The sequence below is a fragment of the Rhinolophus sinicus genome, chromosome 11 (genome assembly GCF_057876585.1).
Source record: "Rhinolophus sinicus isolate RSI-liver-muscle chromosome 11, RSI-T2T, whole genome shotgun sequence".
NCBI lineage: Eukaryota > Metazoa > Chordata > Mammalia > Chiroptera > Rhinolophidae > Rhinolophus > Rhinolophus sinicus.
Window position 1 is genome coordinate 20,989,598 of NC_142511.1, and position 24,170 is coordinate 21,013,767.

At 34.7% G+C, this 24,170-nt stretch overlaps 1 protein-coding gene across 7 annotated transcripts in view; it reads right to left on the reverse strand.

Moving 5' to 3' along the window:
- Nucleotides 1-24,170, reverse strand: part of LOC109439516 (membrane cofactor protein) — a 47,756-nt gene that overhangs the window by 6,866 nt on the left and 16,720 nt on the right. For 2 of the 7 annotated variants that reach the window (XM_088801666.1, XM_088801667.1), the window contains exons 5-12: nt 23,679-23,876; nt 16,028-16,210; nt 15,620-15,664; nt 15,470-15,514; nt 12,804-12,842; nt 9,172-9,210; nt 7,708-7,743; nt 7,152-7,209 (exon numbers count right to left, since the gene is read on the reverse strand). In XM_088801666.1, coding sequence (XP_088657792.1) covers nt 7,152-7,209; nt 7,708-7,743; nt 9,172-9,210; nt 12,804-12,842; nt 15,470-15,514; nt 15,620-15,664; nt 16,028-16,210; nt 23,679-23,876 — 643 coding nt within the window. Of the gene's footprint in view, nt 1-6,531; nt 6,577-7,151; nt 7,210-7,642; nt 7,744-9,171; nt 9,211-12,803; nt 12,843-15,469; nt 15,515-15,619; nt 15,665-16,027; nt 16,211-23,678; nt 23,877-24,170 lie in introns of those variants that run through there. The other 5 variants (XM_074322465.2, XM_074322467.2, XM_088801668.1 and 2 more) reach the window with 4 other exon arrangements.

Genomic DNA, 24,170 nt, shown 5'->3' on the forward strand with positions numbered 1-24,170 from the left:
AAGTTTCTGGTTTGTTTTGTTTATTCATTTGTTTTGGTGTTTTTCGGGGTGGGATTCCACATATAAGTGATATCATGATATCATATGGTATTTGTCTTTCTGTTATGACTTATTTCACTTAGCTTAATACCCTCTAGGTCCACCCATGTTGTTGCAAATGGCAAGATATCATTCTTTACATTCTTTCTTACTGCTGAGTAATATTCCATTGTATGTATTTACCACATCTTCTTTAACCATTCGCCTACCAATGGACACCTCGTTGTGTCCCTATCTTGGCTATTTTAAGTAATACTGCAATGAACATAGGGGTGCATTTCACTTTTTGAATTAATAATTTTGTTTTCTTTGGATACATAACTGTAAGTGGAATTGCTGGGTCATATGGTGGCTCGATTTTTAATTTTTTGAGGAATTTCCATACTGTTTTCCATTATGGCTGCACCCATTTACAATCCCAACAGTACACAAGGGTTCCCTTTTCTCCATATCCTCAGCAGCACTTATTTTATTTTTTGATGATAGCCATTCTAACAATGAGCTGATACCTCATTGTGGTTCTAATTTACATTCCCCTGATGATTTAGTGAGGTTGAGCATTTTTTATATGTCTGTTGGCTATTTCCATATCCTCTTTCAAGAAATGTCTGTTCAAGTCCCCTGCCCATTTTTTAATTGGATTGTTTTTGGGTTTTTTTGGTGTTAAGTTGTATGAGATTCTTATTTATTTTGGATATTGTTCTTTATCGATATATCATTAGTGAATATCTTCCCCCATTCAGTAACCTGTCTTTTGTTTTCTTGATGGTTTTCTTCATCGTGCAAAACTTTTTAGTTTGATGAAGTCCCATTTCTTTATTTTTGCTTTTGTTTCCCTTTCCCGAAGAAACATCCAAAAATATACGGCTAAAAGCAATGCCAAAGAGTTTACTGCCTATGTTTTCTTCTAGGAGTTTTATGGTTTCAGGTCTTACAATTTATTTAATCTATTTTGAGCTTATTTTTGTATGCGGTTTAAGAAACTGTTCTAATTTCACTTTTTTTGCATGTACCTTCCAGTTTTCCCAACACCACTTATTGAAGAGACCATCTTTACCCCATTATATATCCTTTGTCATAGATTAACTGACAGTAGAAGTGAAGATCTCTGGGCTCTCTATTCTATTCCATTGATTTATATGAGGTCGGACAATTAAGTTTGCGAACTTATCCTAGAAAAAATGCGACATACCTCATTGCTGAATATCACCATGGTCACCTTTGAAGTACTCCCCTTGGGAAGCTATGCACTGACACCAGCACCTAGTCTACCCTTCAAAGCAATTTTGGAACTCTTTTTCGGGAATGGCCATCAGAGCTGTCATTGTATTACCCTTGATGTCCTGAACGTTATCAAAATGTCTTCCTTTCACTATTTCCTTTATCTTAGGGTAAAGAAAGAAGTCATTGGGGGCCCGATCAGGTGAATAGGGAGGGTGTTCCAATACAGTTATTTGTTTACTGGCTAAAAACGCCCTCAAAGATAGTGCCGTGTGAGCTGGTGCATTGTCGTGATGCAAGAGCCATGAATTGTTGGTGAAAAGTTCAGGTCGTCTAACTTTTTCACTCACCTTTTCGTCACTTCCAAATAGCAAACTCGGTTAACTGTTGGTCCAATTGGTACAAATTCATAATGAATAGTCCCTCTGATAGCAAAAAATGGTTAGCCACATCGTTGCAACAAGTTCACGAACTTAATTGTCAGTCCAACATATCTGTTTTTGTACCAGCACTCTAATGTTTTGATTGTTGCTTTTGTAGTATAGCTTGAAATCAGGGCGTACAAGGTCTGACAATTAAGTTTGCAAACTTGTTGCAACGATGTTGTCGACCTTTTTTGATAACAGAAGGATTATTCATTATGAATTTGTACCAACTGGACAGTTAACCAAGTTTACTATTTGGAAGTCATGAAAAGTCTGTGTGAAAAAGTTAGATGAAAACGACCTGAACTTTTCGCCAATTCATGGCTCTTGCATCACGACAATGCACCAGCTCACACGGACTCTGTCTGTGAGGGAGTTTTTAGCCAGTAAATGAACAACTGTATTGGAACACCCTCCCTACTTACCTGATGACTTCTTTCTTTACCCGAAGATAAAGGAAATATTGAAAGGAAGACATTTTGATGACATTCAGGACATCAAGGGTAATAGGACTACAGCTCTGATGGCCATTCCAGAAAGAGTTCCAAAATTGCTTTGAAGGGTGGACTAGGCGCTGGTGTCGGTGCATAGCTTCCAAAGTGGAGTACTTCAAAGGTGACTGTAGTGATATTCAGCAACGAGGTATGTTGCATATTTTCTAGGATGAGTTCGCAAACTTAATTGTCCAGCCTTCATATGCTACTTCCCACTTTTTTCTTTCTCAAGGTTTCTTTTTCTATTCGGGGTCTTTTGTGGTTCCATATCAATTTTTTGATTAGTTGTACTAGTTCTGAGATGAATGCCATTAGTGTTTAAATAGGGATTGCACTGAATCAGTATATTTCTTTAGATAGTAAGGACATTCTAAGAAAATTAATCCTTGCAATCAATAAACTGGGTATATTCTTCTATTTAATTTGTATCTTCTTCAATTTGTTTCTTTAATGTCTTATAGTTTTCAGAGTATAGGTCTTTCACCTCCTTTGTTCAATTTATTTGTAGGTATTTTTTGCTCTTTGATGCAACTGTAAATGGGGCTGTTTTCTTAATTTCTCTTTCTGCTTGTTCATTATTAGTGTGTAGAAATGCGATGGATTTCTGAATATTGATTTTGTATCCTACTACTTTACTAAATTCTTTTAATAATTCTATTAATGTTTTGGTGGATTTTTTTGGAATTTTCTCTATATAGTATGTCATCTGCAAATAGTGGGAGTTTTACTTCTTCCTGTCCAATATGGATGTATTTCATTTCTTTTTATTGTTTGACTGCTGTGGCTAGGACTTCCAATACTATGCTGAACAGAAGTGATTGTAGGCATCCTTGTCTTGTTCCTGATATTAGAAGAAAAGCTTTCAGCTTATTATTGAATATGTTATTAGCTGTGAGTTTGTTATATATAGCCTTTATTACACTGCAGTACGTTCCTTACATACCTACTTTGTTGAAAGTTTATCATGAGGATATGAAATTTTTGTCAAATGCTTTTTCTGCATCCATTTAGATGATGGTTAAGATTTTTATCCTTCATTTTGTTAATGTGGTATATGATGTTAATTGATTTGCAAATGTTAAACCATTCTTGCATTCCTGGGATAAATCCCTGTGGTCATGGTGTATAATCCCTTTAACGTATTATCAAATCCAATTTGCTAATATTGTGTTTGGAATTTTGGCATCTATGTTAATCAAGAATATTGGTTTATAATTTTCTTTTTTGTAATGTCTTTGTCTGGCTTTGGTATCAGGGCAATGCTGGCTTTGTAGAATGAGTTTGGAAGCATTCCTTCTTCGAAATTGTTTGAAGTAATTTTAGAACAATAGGCATTAATTCTTCTGTAAATGTTTGGCAGAATTCACCTGTGACGCTGTCTGATCCTGCACTTTTGCTGGAAGTTTTTTGATTACTGCTTCAATTTTACTGCTGGTTTGTTTAGATTTTCTCTTTCTATCTGGCTCAGTCTTGGAAAGTTGTATGTAGGCTTCTAGAAATGTATCCATTTCTTCTAGATGGTGGAATTTGGGGGCATATTGTTAGCAGTATTCCGTAATGATTCTTTGTATTTTTTTGATGTTGGTTGATTTATGAATTAATTTCATTGGGTTCTCTCTTTTTCACCTGAATTTGGCTAAAGGTTTGTCAATTTTATTTATGTTCTCAAAGAGCCAGCTCTTAGTTTCATTGATCTTTTCTATTATTTTTAATTTCTATTTCATTTATTTCTGATCTGATATTATTTCCTTCATTTATTTTAGGTTTTGTTTGTTCTTCTTTTTCTAGTTTCCCTTAAGTACAAAGTTAGATTGTTTATTTGGGATTTTTCTTGTTTCACAAAGTAGGCCTCTTGTTTCATGAAGTAATTCCCTCTCAGAACTACTATCCTGTACATTTTAAAGTTATGTTTTCAATTTCATTTGCCTCAAGGCAGTTTTTGATTTCCTGTTTGATTTCCATTTTAACCCACTGGCTGTTTTGTTTTGTCTTTACAGATCTGTGTTTCTTTCCAGTTTTTTCTCCATAGATGATTTCTAGTTTCATGCCATTGAGGTCAGAAGAGTTGCTACATATGATTTCAATCTCCTTGAATTCATTGAGGCTTGTTTTGTGGCCTCATATGTGATCTATCCTGGATAATATTCCATGTGCACTTGACAAAAATATGTGTTCTGCAGATTGGGGATGAAATGTTCTACAAATGTCTATTAAGTTGATTGGTATCATGTGACATTTAAGGGCATTATTTCCTTATTACTTTTCTGTCTGGATGGTCCATCCATTGATGTGAGTGTGGTATCAAAATCCTCTTCTATTGTTGCATCACTGTGACTCTCTCCCTTTAAGTCCATTAATATTTGCTTTATATATTTAGGTGCTCCAATGCTAGCTGCATAGACATTTTGATCATTATATCCTCTTCTTGGATTGAACCTTTTATAATTACAGTAGTAGCTCGGTTTTCGAATGTCTCCATTGACAAACATTTCGATTTAGGAACGCAGTAAACCCGGAAGTGAATGCTTTGGTTTTCGAACACGCTTCGGAAGTTGAACATGTCATGCAGCTTCCGCTGAGTGCAAGATCCTGAGACCTAGCTGTCGGCTGTTTTCAAACGTTTCAGAAGTCGAGCGGTCTTCTGAAACGGATTACGTTCGAAAACCGAGGTACTACTGTATGTAATGCCCTTCTCTGTCTTTCTTTCTACATTCTTTGTTTTAAAGTATATTTTATCTGCTTTAAGTATTCCTACCCCAGCTTTCTTTTTGTTTTGTCTATTTACATGGAATATCTTTTTCCATTCCTCACATTCAGTCTGTACGTACCCTCCAATTTGAAGTGAGTCTCTTATAAGCAGCATATAGATGGGTCATATTTTTTGATCCATTCAACCACCTTTATTTTAAAGATTTTACTAGGGAAGGGGAACAGGACTTTATTGGGGAACAGTGTGTACTTCCAGGAGTTTTTTTCCAAGTCAAGTTGTTGTCCTTTCAGTCTTAATTGTGGAGGGTGCAGCTCAGTTCCAGGTCCAGTTGCCATTGCTAGTTGCAGGGGGTGCAGCCCACCATCCCTTGAGGGAGTCGAACAGGCAACCTTGTGGTTGAGAGGACACGCTCCAACCAACTGAGCCATCCAGGAGGCAGCTCAGCTCAAGGTGCCGTGTTCAATCTTAGTTGCAGGGGGCAGAGCCCACCATCCCTTGCAGGACTCAAGGAGTTGAACTGGCAGCCTTGTGATTGAGAGCCCACTGGCCCATGTGGGAATCGAACCAGCAGCCTTCGGAGTCAGGAGCATGGAGCTCTAACCGCCTGAGCCACCGGGCCGGCACCACCCAATAACTTTTTATTGGAGATTTAATCCATTTACATTTAGAGAATTACTGATAAGTATGTCTATATTGCCATTTGGTTAACTGTTTTTTGATTGTTTTTGTAGTTCTTTTGTTCCTTTCTCCTTTTGATCTTTTGTTGTTTGCTGATTTTCTTTTGTGTTTTATTTGGACTCCCTTCTCTTTAGCCGTTGTAGGTTTTTGGTTTATATATGTGGTTTGTATAATCATTGTATATCTCTAGTAGTCTATTTTAAGCTGACAGGCATTTAAGAATGAATGTATATTCTAAAAGGACATTTTTAATACTCCTTTCAATGCTTTATGTTTTTGATGACATGTTATTAGATCTTTAAATATTTTGATGCAGTGATGTTTTAAACAAAGAAGGAAAGTGAGGAACACAAAGCTATTTTGTTTTGCTTTCTTTGGTTATTTCTACACAAAACTTTTGGAATTATAAAAATATTCCACTCATAGTATTTCCTACTCAGATTGCTGTGTATATGTAATTTAAAAAAATACTACTGAAAGAGAAATCGAATATGCATATCATGTGTCCTATAAATAAAAGATTTAAGATTCAAATGAAGTCACTGTGGGTATTTTAAAAAGATAACCAATAACAAAAAAGAGTTTAAGCTCTTCATAAGTGGAGAATTTACTTTTGTTACACAGCCCAAGCCCAATGATTAATATAAAAGGAAAATATAAAATCATGAATTCCAAAAGTCTTAAAATTATTGGTTTGATTTCAAAGCTATTTTCAAAGCAGTAGGGAAAAACAAATCACTAAAAATCAGAAATTTCAAAGCACCTTGGTCTATGCTCCAGGATTTATTCTAAATCTTTCATTACATTGTAAATTATTTCATTGGAATTTAAGTTAGATGTTTAAAAATCCTATGCTCCTTAGAAGAATTTGTGCATTTTTTCTATTTTTCTATTGTAGGTTTCCCCACCTTTTTTTCATTTTTATAAATAAAAAACAGATAATGAGGTGCCTTGTGAATCTTACCCCTCTCAGCAACTTTAAGTTTAACCCCATCAGTTTTCCTGCAACCTAGTAAATTAAGAGAACATAAGAGGGACATCAAATAGTGTTGCTTTTAATTCCCCAGTTGAACATGTATAAATAACAACTCTAAATGAAAAAAAATCAAATTGGGTTACTTGAATGAAGACATTTACATAACTTCTTACAACTACTTCTTACAAATACATAAGTTATACAGACAAATGGAAATTTTCATCAAAAAATTCCAGTGACTACAACTGTCAAAATCTCCACAGGGAACTATTTTAAATTTAATCCTGGACACCAGTCCAATTTAGGAAACCGTGTGCACCTAGGGGAGAAGGCCCCTCATGGTCCATGATTTGTTGCAGAACTTAAACCTCAAACCCCACAGAAATTGTCCTACATTCATAAGAGCTGAAGCAGCTCTGCACAGACTTCTCGTTACAATTAAAAGCAGCTCAAAATATTTTTAGTAAAGAAATGCAATTCGGATGGCACATTCACGCAGGTACATTTCTAAAAAAGACAGCATGCGATAAAGAGTACAAACAAAAGCTGCACAAAAGTATGACAAGAGTGAGAAGCACCAATATGTTCAAGAAACATGTTTAATTTACCCTTTCTTCTTTTTCATAAAAAATGCGAAGATGCAGCCCAGGAGTGCTACGCCAATCACTAAAATAAAGCAAAACACAAATGACATGTAACTGAAAACTAATTACCAGCATTCAAAATCTAACAGAAGAAATTAATGTTGGTTATATTTCTGTGTTCAGAAAATATTATTTAAGCATGTACACATTCCATCTGGACTCTTCACTGTCTAAATGCAATTCCCTAGAATCACTTAAATGGCCCACAGTAACCCAAAGAAGAGTCTTAGTTTAATTTAGAGTTATTACCCAAAGCACATTTTGGGTGCAAACTCATATGACTGATCATCTTGGAAATATATGTATTACTTAGGATTTGTTACTACATGGAAATACAGAATATAAAAGAATATACAATCACCAACACAAGGTGGTATATCATATAAAGGTTAGGTGTTTCTAGACTCATATACTTAATTTCAAGCTATAAAAACTGCAGAAACTGAAAAATCATTGAATAATGCACTTCTTCACAAATTGATATTTTGATTGAAGTGGTATCCAAGTTTGGGACACTTACATGAAGCAATAACAATCCCAGCAATGCTTCCTGCACCTGAGAAAAAAATAAAACCAGTTTGAAGATGATTGAGCACATGTAAGTCTCCAGTGAGCAGATGCATTTTCCCTTTGACCAGATCATCTATAAGCTACAGCAAAGAAAAAGTTTATCAATCCGGTTTAGTGAGCTCACTAGTGCATCCAGGTCACTTTGATCACTTTGAACCCTTCTGATTCCAAGCTTAGGGTTCAACATGGTTTTGTGCTGTAGCTTCCACACCAGGTTATTTAGTAAAGGTTATTATTAGAACAATTAGAATTCACTAGATTAGAGGAAAGTCGTTTTAAAAATGTATTTAAATGTACCATTATAGTTGGTTTAGTTCAGTATTCAGTCTATCATTTCTTACGATTTTATTACAAAATTTATTATATTTTTCACCCAAAGTGGGTCTGTGGAATAAGTCATAATGAAGTCCTATTAATCTATTACATAGATGCGATCTGCAGAATCTTCAGTAACAATACTTTATCTTATCATCGATCCTTCCTCATGCACCCCCACCCCCAAATTAAAACATAGTCTTAATTACCAAGGAGATTCTAGGGATGCAAGTGAAACACCAGGGCACATGGATAAAAATTATGCACAGAAACTTAAACATGCATTTTTTACACTTGATATTAGCCAAAAGGCTGAGAAGCGATTAAATGTGCATTTTTTTAATATCCAGAGAGCGATAAATAATAATGCAAAATCTTAATTCTTGGAAATGTTTATCTGTAGTACCTCTGCTTCTAAACTGCCATTATTGTTATTTAATTTATATAACTGAAGCATACAATGTCATGTTTACCTCTGCTCTTTTCCTTTCATAAAAAATTATCAAGTGTTTAACCTCTTAAGATGGAACTGGATTTACTGGCACAAAAACAGTTTGATGACAGCATTCAGAGGGAAAACATAACAAGCCTAAGATGATTTTTATAAAAAGATTAACCTTATTAAACTAGTTTAAGTAAATAAGAGTAATAGATATTTTCGTCATTTACTCATCAAGAAATATTTGTATTTCATTTAAATGTCACAACTATACTTCATCTTTTTCTTTAGCAAATAGTGTGAACCCTGTGAGCCTACAGAAAATATGCTACACAAATTGTCATCACAAAATACCACCATCATATGGAAAGCAAGTTCTATAAATTTTAATCTACACGTAACTGCAGCATTAGAGTTACCTAACCACACAAGGAATCCTAATTTGGGGGCATCTCTCAAAAGCTGTATTATCTAAATGTGATTACACATACTACGGCTTACATTTGTCATGGTATCTGCACTATTAAAATAAGTACAAATGTCAATTATCATCCCTTTGTGAAAGGTTGTTTTTTCTCTAACTACAGATAATTGAAATATAATATTTCCAAGTAGAACTCCAATGTTTCATAATGCAGATATTAATAACCAAAATAATACCTAAACCTCCAGATGGTGGTTCACCGGGAGAGGGAGGACCTGGAAAAATAAATAATGGAAATAACTTTTAGAAAAAAGAAAGAAAATAATAAAGCTTAAAGACTTCTAAATTCATAAGTTTAGATTTTTTGCCTTTGTACAAAAACCCTTATAACTTCACTTTCCTTTTATAAATTATATTAATGCTCCTACTTAAAAGCAGTATCATAAATTATTGTAAATTTATATTCAATGTCATCAGAATTCTTCTTCCTGTCAAGTAACTTTTCCTATGACACTTTTCTGTAGTACAGTAAGTTTACCAGTAGATTATTGTCAAAACTGGTCTAGGGATTGACCTTATTCTACTTAAAATTAAAAGATACAGGAGGCTTCATATATGATTTATAAGTTGATCTGTAATAGAAGGAAACTTCCACATAATCAACTCCATTTATGAAAAACCCATTGCTGACAGCACACTCAATGGTGAATGACTGAAAGTTTTCCCCTTAAGATCAGGAACGAGACAGGATGCCTGAGTTCCCTACTTCTATTGAACATAATATTGGAAGTTTTAGTTGGAGCAATCAGGCAAAGAAAAAGAAATTAAAAGCATGCAAATTGGGATAAAAGAACTAAAATGATCTGTTACAGATGACATGATCTTACATAGAAAACTGTAAAGATTACACACAAAAACACAAACTTGTCTGAACTAATAAATGAATTCATCAAAGTTGTAGGCTACAAAATTGACACCCCAAAATCCGTTCTATTTCTATAAACTACAAATGAACAATCCAAGAAGAAAATTAAGAAAACAATTCCATTTTCAACAGCATCAAAAATAATAAATATTTAGGAATAAAATTAATCGAGGAGCTGAAAGGCTCCTACACTGGAAACCATGAAACAATGCGGAAAGAAATTGAAGATGACATAAATAAATGGAAAGACATCCTGTGCTCATGGACTGGAAGACTTAATTTTGTTAAAATGTTATACTACACAAAGCAATCTACAGATTAAACACAACCCCTATCACCATCTTGAATATGCATTTTTCAGAAATAGAAAAATCCAACCTATAATTCATGTGAAATCCAAGGATTAGGAAAAACCAAGACAATCTTAAAAAAAAAAAAAAAAAAAGCAAAGTTAAGAGGACTCACAGTTGCTGATTTCAGAGCTTACTCAAAACTACAATCATCAAAACAGTGTGGTCTTGGCATAAAGAAGCACAGACCAATGGAATAGAGTACCCAGAAACAAAAACCTCACATATGTGGTCAAATGAACACAAGGGTGCTAAGAACATTTCATGGGGAAAGGGGAGTCTTTGCAACAAACGGTTCTTGGAAGAGTGGATATCCATATACAAAAGAATGAAGTTAGTTTCTTACCTTATGACATACAGAAAAATTAATTTAAAATGGATCAAAGAATTAAGCATAAGATCTAAAACTATAAAATTCTGAGAAGAAAACATAGAAGGCAAGCTTCACAATGTTGGATCTGACAATGATTTCTTGGATGTGACACCAGAAACACAGGTAACAAAAGAAAAAAATAGATAAATTGGACATCATCAAAATTAAAAACCTGTTTATCAGGAAAAGGCAATTCAAAGGGAAGAAACATCTGCACATCATATAAATGCTAAAGAAAGAACTAATATCCAAAATATATAATGAACTCCTAAAACTCAATAACAACAACAAAAAAACCCAAATCAAAAATTGGCCAAAGACTTGAATAGACATTTCTCCAAACAAGATATACAAAACACCAATAAGCACACGTTAACATGACCTCTAGTCATTAGGAAATGCAAGCAAAAACCATGATGAGATATCACCTCATATACATTAGGATGGCTAGTATCAAAAACAGAAAACAACAAGTGTAGGTAAACAGGTGGAGAAGTTGGAACCTTTGTGCGTCACCGGTGGGAATGTAAAATGGTACAGGCACTGTGGAAGACAGCATGGCTGTTCCTCAAGAAAATAAACACAGAATTACCACACAGCCCAGCAATTCTACTCCTAGGGAGATGCACTCCAAAATTTGAAAACAAGGACTCAAACAGCTACTCAAATGCCAATATTCAGAGAAGTATATTCAAACTAGCCAAAAGCTGGAAACAACCCAAGTGTCTATCAACAGAAGAATGGATAACCAAACATATACAAACAATGAAATATTATTCAGCCATAAAAATAATAAAATTCTGATTCTTGCTCCAAGGTGGATGAACGTTGAAAACATACTAAGTGAAATAAGTCAGAAGTGATTCCACTTCTATGAGATACCTAGAATAGTCAAATTTGTAGAGACAGAAAGTAGAATAGGTTCCCAGTGTATTTGTGTGGAGAGAGATTAGATAGTTATTGTTTAATGGATACAGTCATTTGAGATGAAAACTTCTGGAGATAGTAGTGATGGTTGCTTGAAAATGGGGACATACTAGATGCTACTAAAATGTACACTTAAAATGGTTAAATGTTAAAAAAAGAAAAGGTGATCTAGAAATATAAACATTAATATTATATTATTATTAACATTTACAAAAAGTGTTCTGCAAGACATTAAGATATATCATAATACTACAGTGGAAAAAAAAAGCATGATTTGATGATGACACAGGAATGTAGAGTTGAAGAGAACAGAAAGATGACTAGAATTTAAGATAAAAATTGCATTTCAAAACAGTTGGAGAGAGAACATATTCAACAAATGGGGGTGGGCAGAGTGGAAAGGAACCCTACCTCACTCCATATATCTTAAGGATTTCTGATGTACCAATAATTTTAAAGCAAAGAATGCAACCGGAAGACATGGTTGAAATGTTTATGTAATTTCAGCATGGGGACAGCCTAAAGCTTTTACAAAACAGACACAATACTCATAGCCATTAGGGAAAAGATCGATACATCCAACTACCTATTAATGCAAAACTTCTGTACATATAAATATCCACTAATAGAATAGTTAAATAAAATATGGTATCTATTAAAGTCATAATAAAAAAGGATGGGAATAAATCGAAATACAACCCCAATCTAACACAGTAAGTGTAAAAAGTAAGTTTTAGAAAAATATGAATAGCATGGGAACAATTTTAAGAAAAAAGAAAACAAGCCAAAACATGTATACTTATCCATATAAGGATATTGATGTACAGAAACAGATAAAGACATCTAAACTATTAAGTGATTAACTCATGTAATGGACTAGAGAAAAAGGAGACTAATCTTTTACACTGTATACTTTTGTAATGTTTGAAATTTTACGAATTTATATTCACATATTATTTAATTACAGTTATAAAAAGCAATCTATATCCAACTGTATAAAAATCTTCAAAGAAAACTGACTACTAAAAATAAGGAGAGGAAAAAAAAAAACCCTAGAAAAAATGTTCACTTAAGATTAAAAGGGCTTTAATTTATAATGAGTTTTGACAAATCAACAAGCATATTTTAGAAACCTAATAGAAAAATGAACAAAGGACATGAGTAAATAATGTAGACCAAAATAATTCAACTTCATCAATAACTAAAGAAATGCAAATGGATACATGATATCAGTTTTCACCCATCACCTTATGAAGTTCTTAACAATATACGTAGGATAAAGAGTTACTGAACCTGGACGACTTGAATCTGGAGGTGCAGTAGGCTTGACACCTAGAAAAATAAATTTGATACCATTCACCAGTTTTATCAATCTGGTATTACGGATTTCATTTTAATTTTTAGTTTTTTTTTTTTTTTTTTTTTTTTAAGATTAGTCCTTAATGAAAAACTCACATACTTCCTGAACTTTCCAATTCTACTTCTGGGAATTTAACCTAAATATTTATTTACAAAAGTACATAAGGATGTATGCATAACAATGTTCACTACAGCTTTGTTACTTTATAATGGAAACTCTAGGAGTTACCTCACAATAAATAGTAAAAAAAGTGTTCACAATAAACATGTATTTTTTAAAAATACCATTCGAGTAGTATCATACTGTAGTACATAATCTCTATCCTTTCCTTTTCCCTCAGTATTTCTTGCACATTTTTTCATATCAGCACAATTAGGTCTACCTCATCACTATTATACGAGGTCTGCAATTAAGTTTGCGAACACATCCTAGAAAAAGTGCTACACACCTCATTGCTGACTATCACTACAGTCACCTTCCAAGTACTCCCCTTGGGAAGCTGTGCACTGACGCCAGTGCCTAGGGACCCTTCAAAGCAATTTTAGAACTCTTTTTCTGGAATGGCCATGAGAGCTATCATTGTATTACCCTTGATGTCCTGAATGTCATCAAAATGTCTTCCCCTCACTATTTCCTTTATCTTTGGGTAAAGAAAGAAGTCATTGGGGGCCCGATCAGGTGAGTAGGGAGGGTGTTCCAATACAGTTATTTGTTTACTGGCTAAAAACTCCCTCACAGACAGTGCCGTGTGAGCTGGTGCATTGTCGTGATGCAAGAGCCATGAATTGTTGGAGAAAAGTTCAGGTCGTCTAACATTTTCACACAGACTTTTCAGCACTTTTAAATAGTAAACTTGGTTACCTGTTTGTCCAGTTGAAACAAATTCATAATGAATAATCCCTCTGATAGCAAAAAGGCTAGCAAAATCGTTGCAACAAGTTCGCAAACTTAATTGTCACACATCAGATGTTACTATTGATCCTTTAACTGATAATAAAACATGATTTACAGAACCATGAAGAATTTTTCTATTTTTTAAAAAATACTTGTAGTTTATAAATGTTTCTCACAATCAATTCACTCCTCTGTCTTTAACATGTTAAAGTTGTAAATCCATTATGAATTCGTACGGTCAACTCTTTCAAAAGAGCATATCAACAAACACAGTATCCCACAGTGCACAAACCCACTAGGACCACGTAAGTAAACATGGACGTGTTGATGAGCATAAGTTCACCTGTAATCGTAACATAGCAGTCCACCAAAAAACCATCTCTTTCCCCCCAAGCCTCACAGCACTCAGCTAAGGTACTCAAGGTGGTTACAAGGCACCAGGTACACACGAATTGTAAAAATGTGTTCTATTACATTTACATGCATAATTCCCCTCAATCCTTTAAAATATTGGGACAACCAGAAATATACCAACAAATTAGAAGCCAGTAATTGAGATCTACTTGAGTGCAACACTCTCAGATGTGACAGGAAACTAAGCCCGCAGAGAGGATGTTACTGGAGCAAGCAGAGCCTAACCAGGACCCTGAGTGAGGTCGGCCCAGGCTCTTCCCACGATGCCTGTCTCTGGTTTCTGCTTAAACCAAAGAGAAGCCAGGGATCGCAGCACTGAAATCAGGAAGACACTCCTCCCACCATATCTAACAGTCTCTCAAGTCTTAAGCAGAGCAGTTGATCAGTCGTCCATGCAACACGTCCTCCATTTCATTTTAATAAATAAGGACTTTCCCTGCCTTTCAGTTGCTATGAAAAATAAATAAGGACTTTCCCTGCCTTTCAGTTGCTATGAAATAAATAAGGACTTGCCCTGCCTTTCAGTTGCTATGAAATTTAGTTTCTGTTCCCAAATAGAAATTCCCAGTAAAGACAAAAAGAATAACTGTATGAGGTGGGGAGAGGTGGAGTTGGCAGAAATACCAGTCTGTTCTGGAAGACAGCAGTAATTTCCCAGTTCAGATTGGACTATATGAAAAGAAGTAAACTTGTTGCAGTCTGGGAAATGAAACACAGTCCTGGACCAGGAAGATATGTGTCAACAGATCACTTTTAAACTGAATTAAAATAGGAAAATTGGTGACACCAAAAACATACATATTAGAAAACAAATGCCACAGACCTACCTTATTCTTCTCTAATATTAATTGACCTGATGCTGTAAGTCATTTGAGCTTCCTTTAAGAGCCTCCTATATGCCAGGCACTGTGCTAAGTACTTTAAATGCAACCAACTTAAGCTTTAATATCATCCATTGAGGAAGGCATTAAATCATTGTACATATACATACATTTACAGTTATTACATAACAACATAGCTGTTTATATCTGAGGACGACGGCAAATGATTTTAGAATCTCTAAGTATAACGATTAAAATGGCTGTAAATATGTTCTGCCAACTTCATTACTAAAAATGATGAATCAGTATAAATCATAAGATATATAAAGGATTTTGAAAAATATCCAAGGATTTGAATAATTTCAAAAAAAAAGTCAATAAAATCCTGTTCCCCTTCCCCAATTAAAAAAACAAAACCATCACCAACAATTTAAAGAATTCTGAAAAATATAACTAGGAAGTTACTAAACCTGAGACACTGGAAATTGTAGGTTGTGTACTGGTAGGAACAGACACTGGAAAACAAAATAAGAGATTGGATCAAATACTTGGGAATTATCACGGGCATTTTCACCAAGAATTTAAGAATTTTGAAAAATATAAGGAAAGTGTTATTAAACCTGAATGACTCGAAGTCGGAAGTATAGGACTGGGAGTAGTCGACACTGGAAAACAAAAATAACTTAGACTGGTTCAACCACTTCGGATTATCACTTTCTTTTTATTTATATGAATTATGCCTTTCATGCTTGACTTAGTTAGATAAAAATAAAATTCTTCAGTTTGCTGAAAAACGTTTGCTACCTACTTTAAACATAAAAGCCAAACAAGAAAAATGTATATACCTGTGTGATGTACATAATGTGCTAACCCTACGAAAATATACAAAATAACTAAAGCAGGATTCTTTGTGAATTTTACATCTGTCATAGAAATGACGTTACTCTGTATCATTTCTACTTAAATCAAAGAAATAAAATAAAATATAAAAAAAAAAACAACCCTGAGGAAAAAGACACCCTTTTTACCTTTAATACATTCTGGCATCTTAGGCTCCCACATATTGTCAGCTCCACAGACGATTGTGTCGTTGCCTTTAAGGTAATAACCCGGGTTGCATTCAAGTACAACCTTCGCTCTGTAGTAAAATTTTTTCCCAAATCCTGATACCAATTTTCCATTTCGGAGTGCTGGATATGGACATTTGACCACTGAAAAGTGGAGAAATTGTACAATTAATAAAAAGCTGTTTTAACATAGGACAGAAAAACTAGTGCAAAGTAGTAATTTCCAGTGGAAACAAAGAGACAAGGAATGGAAGGCAGGATGTTAATTTTTTAAAGACTTTATTTTGCATTTTATTCCAGGTGGACAGATCTAACAATCTTTTTCTACCTAGAACAGACTGTCATTACAGTGTATTGGTATCACTGCCCGATATAAATTCTGGGAAAGTTCAAAAGCAACTTTTGATATTCTTTTTAGCTCTAGAGATTTTTTTTCCCCTTTCATGCTAATGCTGATTACAGTGCCCTGCTTTGTGAGAAAGGCAGGAAACACTCCTGTTAGAAGGTAATACTTGAGCTCAAATTTAAAAGTTGGAAAGAAGCTAGCCATGCAAAGACAGGCAAAACAAAGGCCTCAGGGAGCAACAACATCCTAGAACTGGGATGTTCGAGAAATAGAAAGGCCAGTGGAGGTAAGACAGGGTTTTCCAAACACTTTGGACTGCAACCCAGAGATCAAACAGCACATCTTACATGGTATATAATCCCACAGGCCCGAGATAAAGTTAATACTTAGGCTTCATACCAGTGTACTCTGGTATTTCCCATTCTACTCTACTTCTTAGGAAGTAAAAGGCTGGTCAAGACGCTCTAGATTGACCTTAAGATCCACTAATGACTTTGGCAGAACTTGGGGGGAAAAAAAAACCCTGGGCTGGGCAGTGAGTGCAAGAGAACATCTTATGAGATTAAATCTCAGCAACATATAAGGGCCCATAATGTAAAGCCTTTTAAACCAGAAGACTGCTCTCCTCCTTGCCTGTGGAGGTGAATTTCCATCAGGTATGTTTTCCCTTCTGCCTGAAAAACTTCCTTTCACAATTCTAGGGCAAGTGTAGTAGTGACAATTCCCTTAGCTTTTATCTCAAATGTTTTTATTACACCTTCAGTTTTAAAAGATTTCTCCTTAAAAGTTGAAGGGATTCAGTGCAATCTGGCAGTTACAAAACAGTCATGGGGATAAATACAGCATAGAGAATATAGTCAATAATATTGTTAATAACTATGGATGGTGTCAGGTGGGCACTAGACTTACGGGGTAATCACTTCACAAGTCACATAAATGTCTAACCAATATGTGGTACACCTACAAGTAATACAATATTCAACGTCAACGTAATTGAAAAATAAAAAAATAAAAGATTTCTCCTTGACAGAGATTTCTAGGTTATGTGTTTTATTTTCCTCTCAGTACTTTAGTAGATATTACTGTCTTCTAGTCTCCATAGTTCCTTAAGAGAAGTAGTTTGTCATTCTTAGAGGAAAGGCGCAATGCGATCTTTGCCACTTCTCCTTAGTTGCTTTTCCTTTTACCTTTTGTTTTCAGAAGTTCAACCATGATATGTTTAGTGTAGTGGGGAATTCTTGGTAATTTTTTGAAATTTATTTATCCTGTTAGGGTCACTGAATATCTTGGACTTGTGGGGTTGTTTTGGATCAAAAGTGGATAATTGCAGACAAACATTTATTCAAATAATTGTCTATACTGTTGTTTTTCCTATCTTTCGGAAACTCCATTAACATGTATGTTTGATTGCTTGCTACTCTTTCCCAGGTTGGTAAGTCTCTTTCCCTCTCTTTTCAAAAAATATTTCTGTCAAATTATGTTCGATACTACTGTCCTCACTTTGGGTTCACTGGTCTATTCTCTGTTGTGCTAAACTGCTGTTTATCACACTAATGATTTTAAGTTAGATTTGCTGGACATAATTTACATATGAGCCCTGACAATTAAGTTCACGAACTCATCCTAGAAAAAGTACTACATACCTCATTGCTGAATATCACTATGGTCACCTTCGAAGTACTCCCCTTGGGAAACTATGCATTGATGCCAGTGCCTAGTCCACCCTTCAAAGGAATTTTGGAACTCTTTTTCTGGAATGGCTATCAGAACTGACGTCGAATTATCTTTTATGTCCTGAGTTTCATCAAAATGCCCTCTTTCAACACACCCTTTATCTTCGGGTAAAGAAAGAAGTCTTTGGGGGCCAGATCAGGTGTGTAGGGAGGGTGTTCCAATACAGTTATTCATTTACTGGCTAAAAACTCCCTCACAGACAGTGCCTTGTGAGCTGGTGCACTGTTCTGATCCAAGAGCTCCTTCGGGACCATTTGGCACACACCTTTCTCTTGCCACGATTTTCAATTAAAATTTTCCTGTTTCTCTATTGATGTTTACTTGGTCTGCTATGCTTCTCACGGTTAGCTGACGATTTTCACTTACAATTCAATGAATTTTTCCAATGTTTTCGTCAGTTCTGCTCGTTACTGGCCGCCCTGACTTCTCTTCATCAGTGTCGCGTTCTCTCCCCTCAAAATAAATGTTTGATCCATTTCTACACTGTCGTTTTCTTCATGGCACTGTCCACATAAACTTGGACTAACATGTCCCTGATTTCACTTTCACTCTTGCCAAGTTTAACAAGAAATGTAATGTTTGTTCGTTGCTCTTATTCAAGGTCAGACATTCTGGAGACAGCACTCAAAAATGCGCAACAACAATAACGAACGCCACTCAGCAAGACACCTCCACACGTCAACATGAACACAGCTGTGAGACACTGATACACCAAGGTTATGAAACCTTACCAAGCTGTTCGGACAGTGCTGCCCAGGTAAGCGCAAGTTTGCACAGTGAGTTGTCAGACCTCTTTGGGTTATTGAGTCACTTTTCCTAAAACTTTTTTTGCTCATTTTTAAAAAATGGGGTGTTTTCTTATTATTTGTTTTGACAGTTCTTTAAATATCTTTACATATCATAGGTATGCGCTTTGCAAATGTTTTCTCTCAGTTTATGACTCATTTTTCATTCTTCTAACTGTTTTATGAGAACTTAGACTTTTAAGAGTACAGCATTGAGTTTTGAAAAATATAAATACTAATCATGTAATTACCACCACAATAAAGACATAGAAAAGTTCCATTACCTGTAACATTTCCTCCTGCCACTTTGTAATCAACCTTCCCCACCACCCCAAACCACCCAATCATTTGATCTGTTTTCATCTCTATAATGTTGTTTTTCCAGAATGTCATAATGGGATCACGGCCTCTGCATATGGCTTATTTCACTTAGCATAATGCATTTGAGATTCATTCCTATCGTTGCATGGATTAGAAGCTCACTTCTTTTTTACTGCAGAGTATTATTCCATTGTATGATGTACCATGGTTGGGCACCCATTCACCACTAAAGGACATGTGGACGTTTCCAATGTGGGGTGATTATGAATAAGTCTGCTATGAATATTATTCTCATACATGGTTCTATGTGAACACGGTTTCATTTTACTTGGGTTACAGTTCTATTGTATAACTTTTTAAGAAATTACTGAACAGTGTTCTTGAGTGGATATACCACTTTGCATTCTTAACAGTAATTAATGAGAGTTCCCATTGCTCTGTATCTTTGACAGTAATGGTATTAAGTGTTTCCTTTTCAGTTTTAGCCATTCTAACATATGTTTAATTGTATAATTATATTGCATGATTTAATAATTGTGGTTTTAAATTACATTTTTGTGACTACTAATGCTATTGAGTAACTTTTCATGTATTTTTTTGACAACCATAGTAACTTTTCATAGAACTTTTTTGCTCAGTTTTTTAAAATGGTATGTTTTATTATTTGTTTTGAGAGTTCTCTATATATCTTTACATATCATAGATATGTGCTTTGCAAATATCTTCTCCCAGTCTATGACTCATTGTTTTCATTATTATAACTGTTTTATAAGAGCAGAATTTTTGAGTTTTTAAGAAGTCCCATTTATTCATTTTTTTTCTTTAAAGGAGCATTCTTTTAGGATTGTATTTAAGAAACCTTTGTCTAGATCACAAATATCTTTTATATTTTCTAATAAGTTTTATATTTTTAGGTTTTTTTCTTTATGTATATAATGCTTTGAGTACCTTTTATTTATTTTTTTAACACAGATATCAAATTGTGCCTGTTCTTTACCATTTTTCTACTGAATTGTTTGTACATCTGCAATGAAATCAACTGGAAACATTTGAAAGGGTCTGTTCTGGACTCTATTCTATTCCATTGTTCTCTCAGGCCATTCTTTCACCAATACCATGCTGTCTTGATTACATGCTTATGTTTTATAATAATAAATCTTGACACTAACTAGAATGAGTGCTTCAATTTTTTCAAAATTTTTACTATCATACTACTTTTGTCTTTTCATATACATTTTAGAATCAGATCATCAATTTATACAAAAAGTTCTACTGGGATTTTATTGAGATTGTGCTACAATTATAGATCAATTATGGAAATTCACATCTTTATTATAATTCAGTCTTGCAATCCATGACCACTGAATTTCTCTCTACTAAGGTCTTCTTTAATGTCTTTTATAAGTGTTTAGTTGTTTTTACCACTCAAAAGGTACATGCTATGAAATTTATTTTCAAATATTATATGTAGTTAGGATATTTTGTAAATATTACTTAAAAATTTCAATTTCTAATAGTTTACTACTAATACTATATAGACATGCAACTGATTGCTGTACATTGATGCTGTGTTTGCAATCTGGTTAAAACTTCAGTCTTTCAACTTTTCTATTGAGGCAATCATGTCATAGTGCCTATAGCGTACTTAATTTCTTTCTCTCCAATACATATGCCTATTTCTATTTCTTGCCTTATCGTGCTAGGGCAGTGAGAGTAGACATTCTTGTCTTGTTCCTACATTAGGGGGAAATGAAGCAGTCATCTACCAATAAGTGAAATGTTAGCTATGGGATTTTTGTAGGAGTAATTCGTCAGGGCAGACAGTTCTCTTCTATTCTTAGTCTCTGAGAAGTTTTATAATGAAACAATGAAGAATTCTGTCGAATGCTTTTTTCCCCCGCATGTATTAAGATGATCCTGCATTTTTTTCTTCTTTGCAGCCTCCTTATATGGTAAATTACACTGATCTATTTTAAAATTTGAATCAACCTTCCATTCAAGGAATACATTCCACTTGATTATGATATATTCTTATTTTTACACATGACAGGGATTTGATTTGTCAATGTTTTGGCAAGAAGTTTTGGTTCTATGTTCATTATGGATATTGTTTGTAATTTTCCTGAAATGTTGCTGTCTGGTTTTGAGATCAGGGCAATGTTGTCTTCATGAGATGAGGTGAAAAGTATCCTTCGCTTTCGTATTTTCCTGGAGAGTTTGTGTAGAGCTGCTACTATTTACTCCTGAAATAGTTGGTAATCACCCCAGGAAGAACAGTTCTTTTTGTGAGAAGGTTTAAGTTGTCAAATTTATTGGCATAAAGTTGTTCCTGTTATTCTCTTATTAGCCTTTAAATGTCTGCAGGACATTTAGTGATGTCCTCCTTTTCAATCTTGATATTGGTAATTAAAATTTTTTCTTGTCATACTATTTATACGTTAAAACATTTTATTGATGTTGTCCAAAAACTACAGGTAGGTTTCATTAATTCTCTCTACTTTTTCCTCTTTTCAATTTCGTTGATTTCTATCTTTATGATTTCCTTCTGTTTCCTTGTTTGGGGTATAATTTGCTCTTCTTTATTAGTTTCATAAAGTAGAAACTTAAACTATTTATTTGAGACACTTCCCCCTTTTCGATAGTATAAGTATTTCATGCTATTAGTATCCTCCTAAACAATGCTGTTCCTCCACCCCACAAATTTTGATACGTTGTATTTTCATTTTATTCAATTAAAAACACTGCCTAATTTTTCTTGTGACTTTTTGATCCATGGGTCAGTTAGAAGTATCTTGCATAATTTTCATATATTTGGGGATTTTATAGATATCTTTGTTTTGATTTCTACATTCATTTCACTGTGACCAGATCACGTATAGTAAATGATTTCAATTTTTTGAAATTTGTTACAAATTATCTTATTTCGTAGAATATGCAATTATAGAGAATGTTCCATTCGCAGTTGACAAGAGTGTTTTGCTATTTAGTGGTTTCTTTTTTTTGGAGAGTCAAATGTAAAATATTATTATTATATGTCAACTCAAACTGAAAAAATAAATATTTAATAGGAAAAAGAGTCAACCTCCAGTGCCTCCACGTTTTATATCACACTCTAAGATCTTTAAAATTCTTTTTAAAGTACAGTAGTTCCTCGGGTTTCGAACATCTCCGTTGACGAACATTTTGGCTTACAAACACCATAAACCCAGAAGTAAATGCTTCGGTTTTCGAACACGCCTCGGAAGTCGAACATGCTATGTGGCTTCCTCTGAGTGCAAGATCCTGAGGACTAGATGTCGGCTGTTTTCGAACGTTTCACAACTCGAATGGTCTTCCAGAATGGATTACGTTAGAAAACCAAGGTACCACTGTACAGGCATATGTAGGAGATATTGAGGGTTTGGTATCAAACCACAGAAATAAAATGAGTATCAAAATAAAGTAAGGCATAATCTTTTTGCTGGTGAGGGGCTTCCCTTCAATTTTTAAAAAATGCAGTATCTGTGAAGTGCAATAAAGCAAAGAATAATTTAAAAAGGTATGCCTGTGTGGGGTCAGAGCCAGGAGTGCAGTTTCCAGGCTCTCGCCCTCACGTGGAAAGGTGCTCACTCGGGTAGTAAATGGCCATCAACTGTGATTGGATGGCCATCAGCTGTGGCTAGTTGGCCGTCAGCTGTAACCAGTGAGCCATTGGCCACTAATATAACTGCCGTGGCTACGCTAGCACCAAATGGGGGCTAGCAAGAAGATGGTGGCTGAACTAGCAAGAGCGGATTGCAGTTAGCATGGCAGATTGCAGCTAGCAAGTGAGGTTGGTTGGTTGGCAGAGAAAAGTGGACAGCAGGTTGCGGATAGTGTGGCTCCTGCTTCCTGTGTCTCCAAACCAGATGCCAGGGAGACTATAGTGGTATGACTCCGCTACCTATGGCTCCGTGGGTGTTCCTTTTTGGCCTCACAATGTCCTGTGTTCTTATGTGGGGAGCGGGACTAGAGACCCTGCATGACAGCCTGTATGTTAAATCTGGAGTTTATTAATATTACCAGCGAGAGGGTTAGTACTTTACAATATACTCCACCATTTCCTCTAGCCAGAACTCTCAGATTCTTGCAATACAAGATAAAACTCTTGTTATTTTTAAGCCAATGTGTGCTGTTTTGATACTTAGAAACAAAAAAAATCCTAAACTCATACATCTACACAATAATTCACAATGTATAAATTGGAAATGTCAAAAACATGTCGGGTGAAGGGTGGGGAACTCTGACAACTAGAATTATTTTTTATTCTATTTTACCTAATTAACTTAGAAACCAGTGTAACAAGATGAAAAAGCACATATGGCTATTTTGTTTACTTGTTGGTAAAAAGTATATACAAAGTGTTTGCATACTATTTATAATGAAGAAATAAATAGAAATATATTACCTTTACACTCAGGAGGGTGACTACTCCATGTCCCATTCGCAGAGCAAATCAGCTTGCTCTCTCCAACAAGTGAATATTCATCTGGTCCACTGGAAGGATTACAACTATAAATTACTACTTCATTATATTCAAAAGTATCCTTGTGGCTATTGGTGTATTTTCCATTTGGTATCTGTCCAGGTGGTAGACACAAAATCTCTTAAAAAGAGAAAAAAGAGGACAGGAAAGGCCAAATAAAAGGTAAAACATTTAGACAGTATTAGTAATGTCTTACAAACTGCCTTCAATACATTCATTAACATGATTTCTCTAATCTAGCTGTGAATCCACTATCCATTTAGAAGAAAGTTCTATGAGAAAATGTATTATCTTTTTTCATTTTCATCCTAAGGAGTGTATGGTGAAATTTGCCAGAAGCTACAAATGCTGCGTTATTGCAAAATTTGAATCCTGACGTCTTCCTTTAAGCCAAATATTGAAGAGATGTGCAAA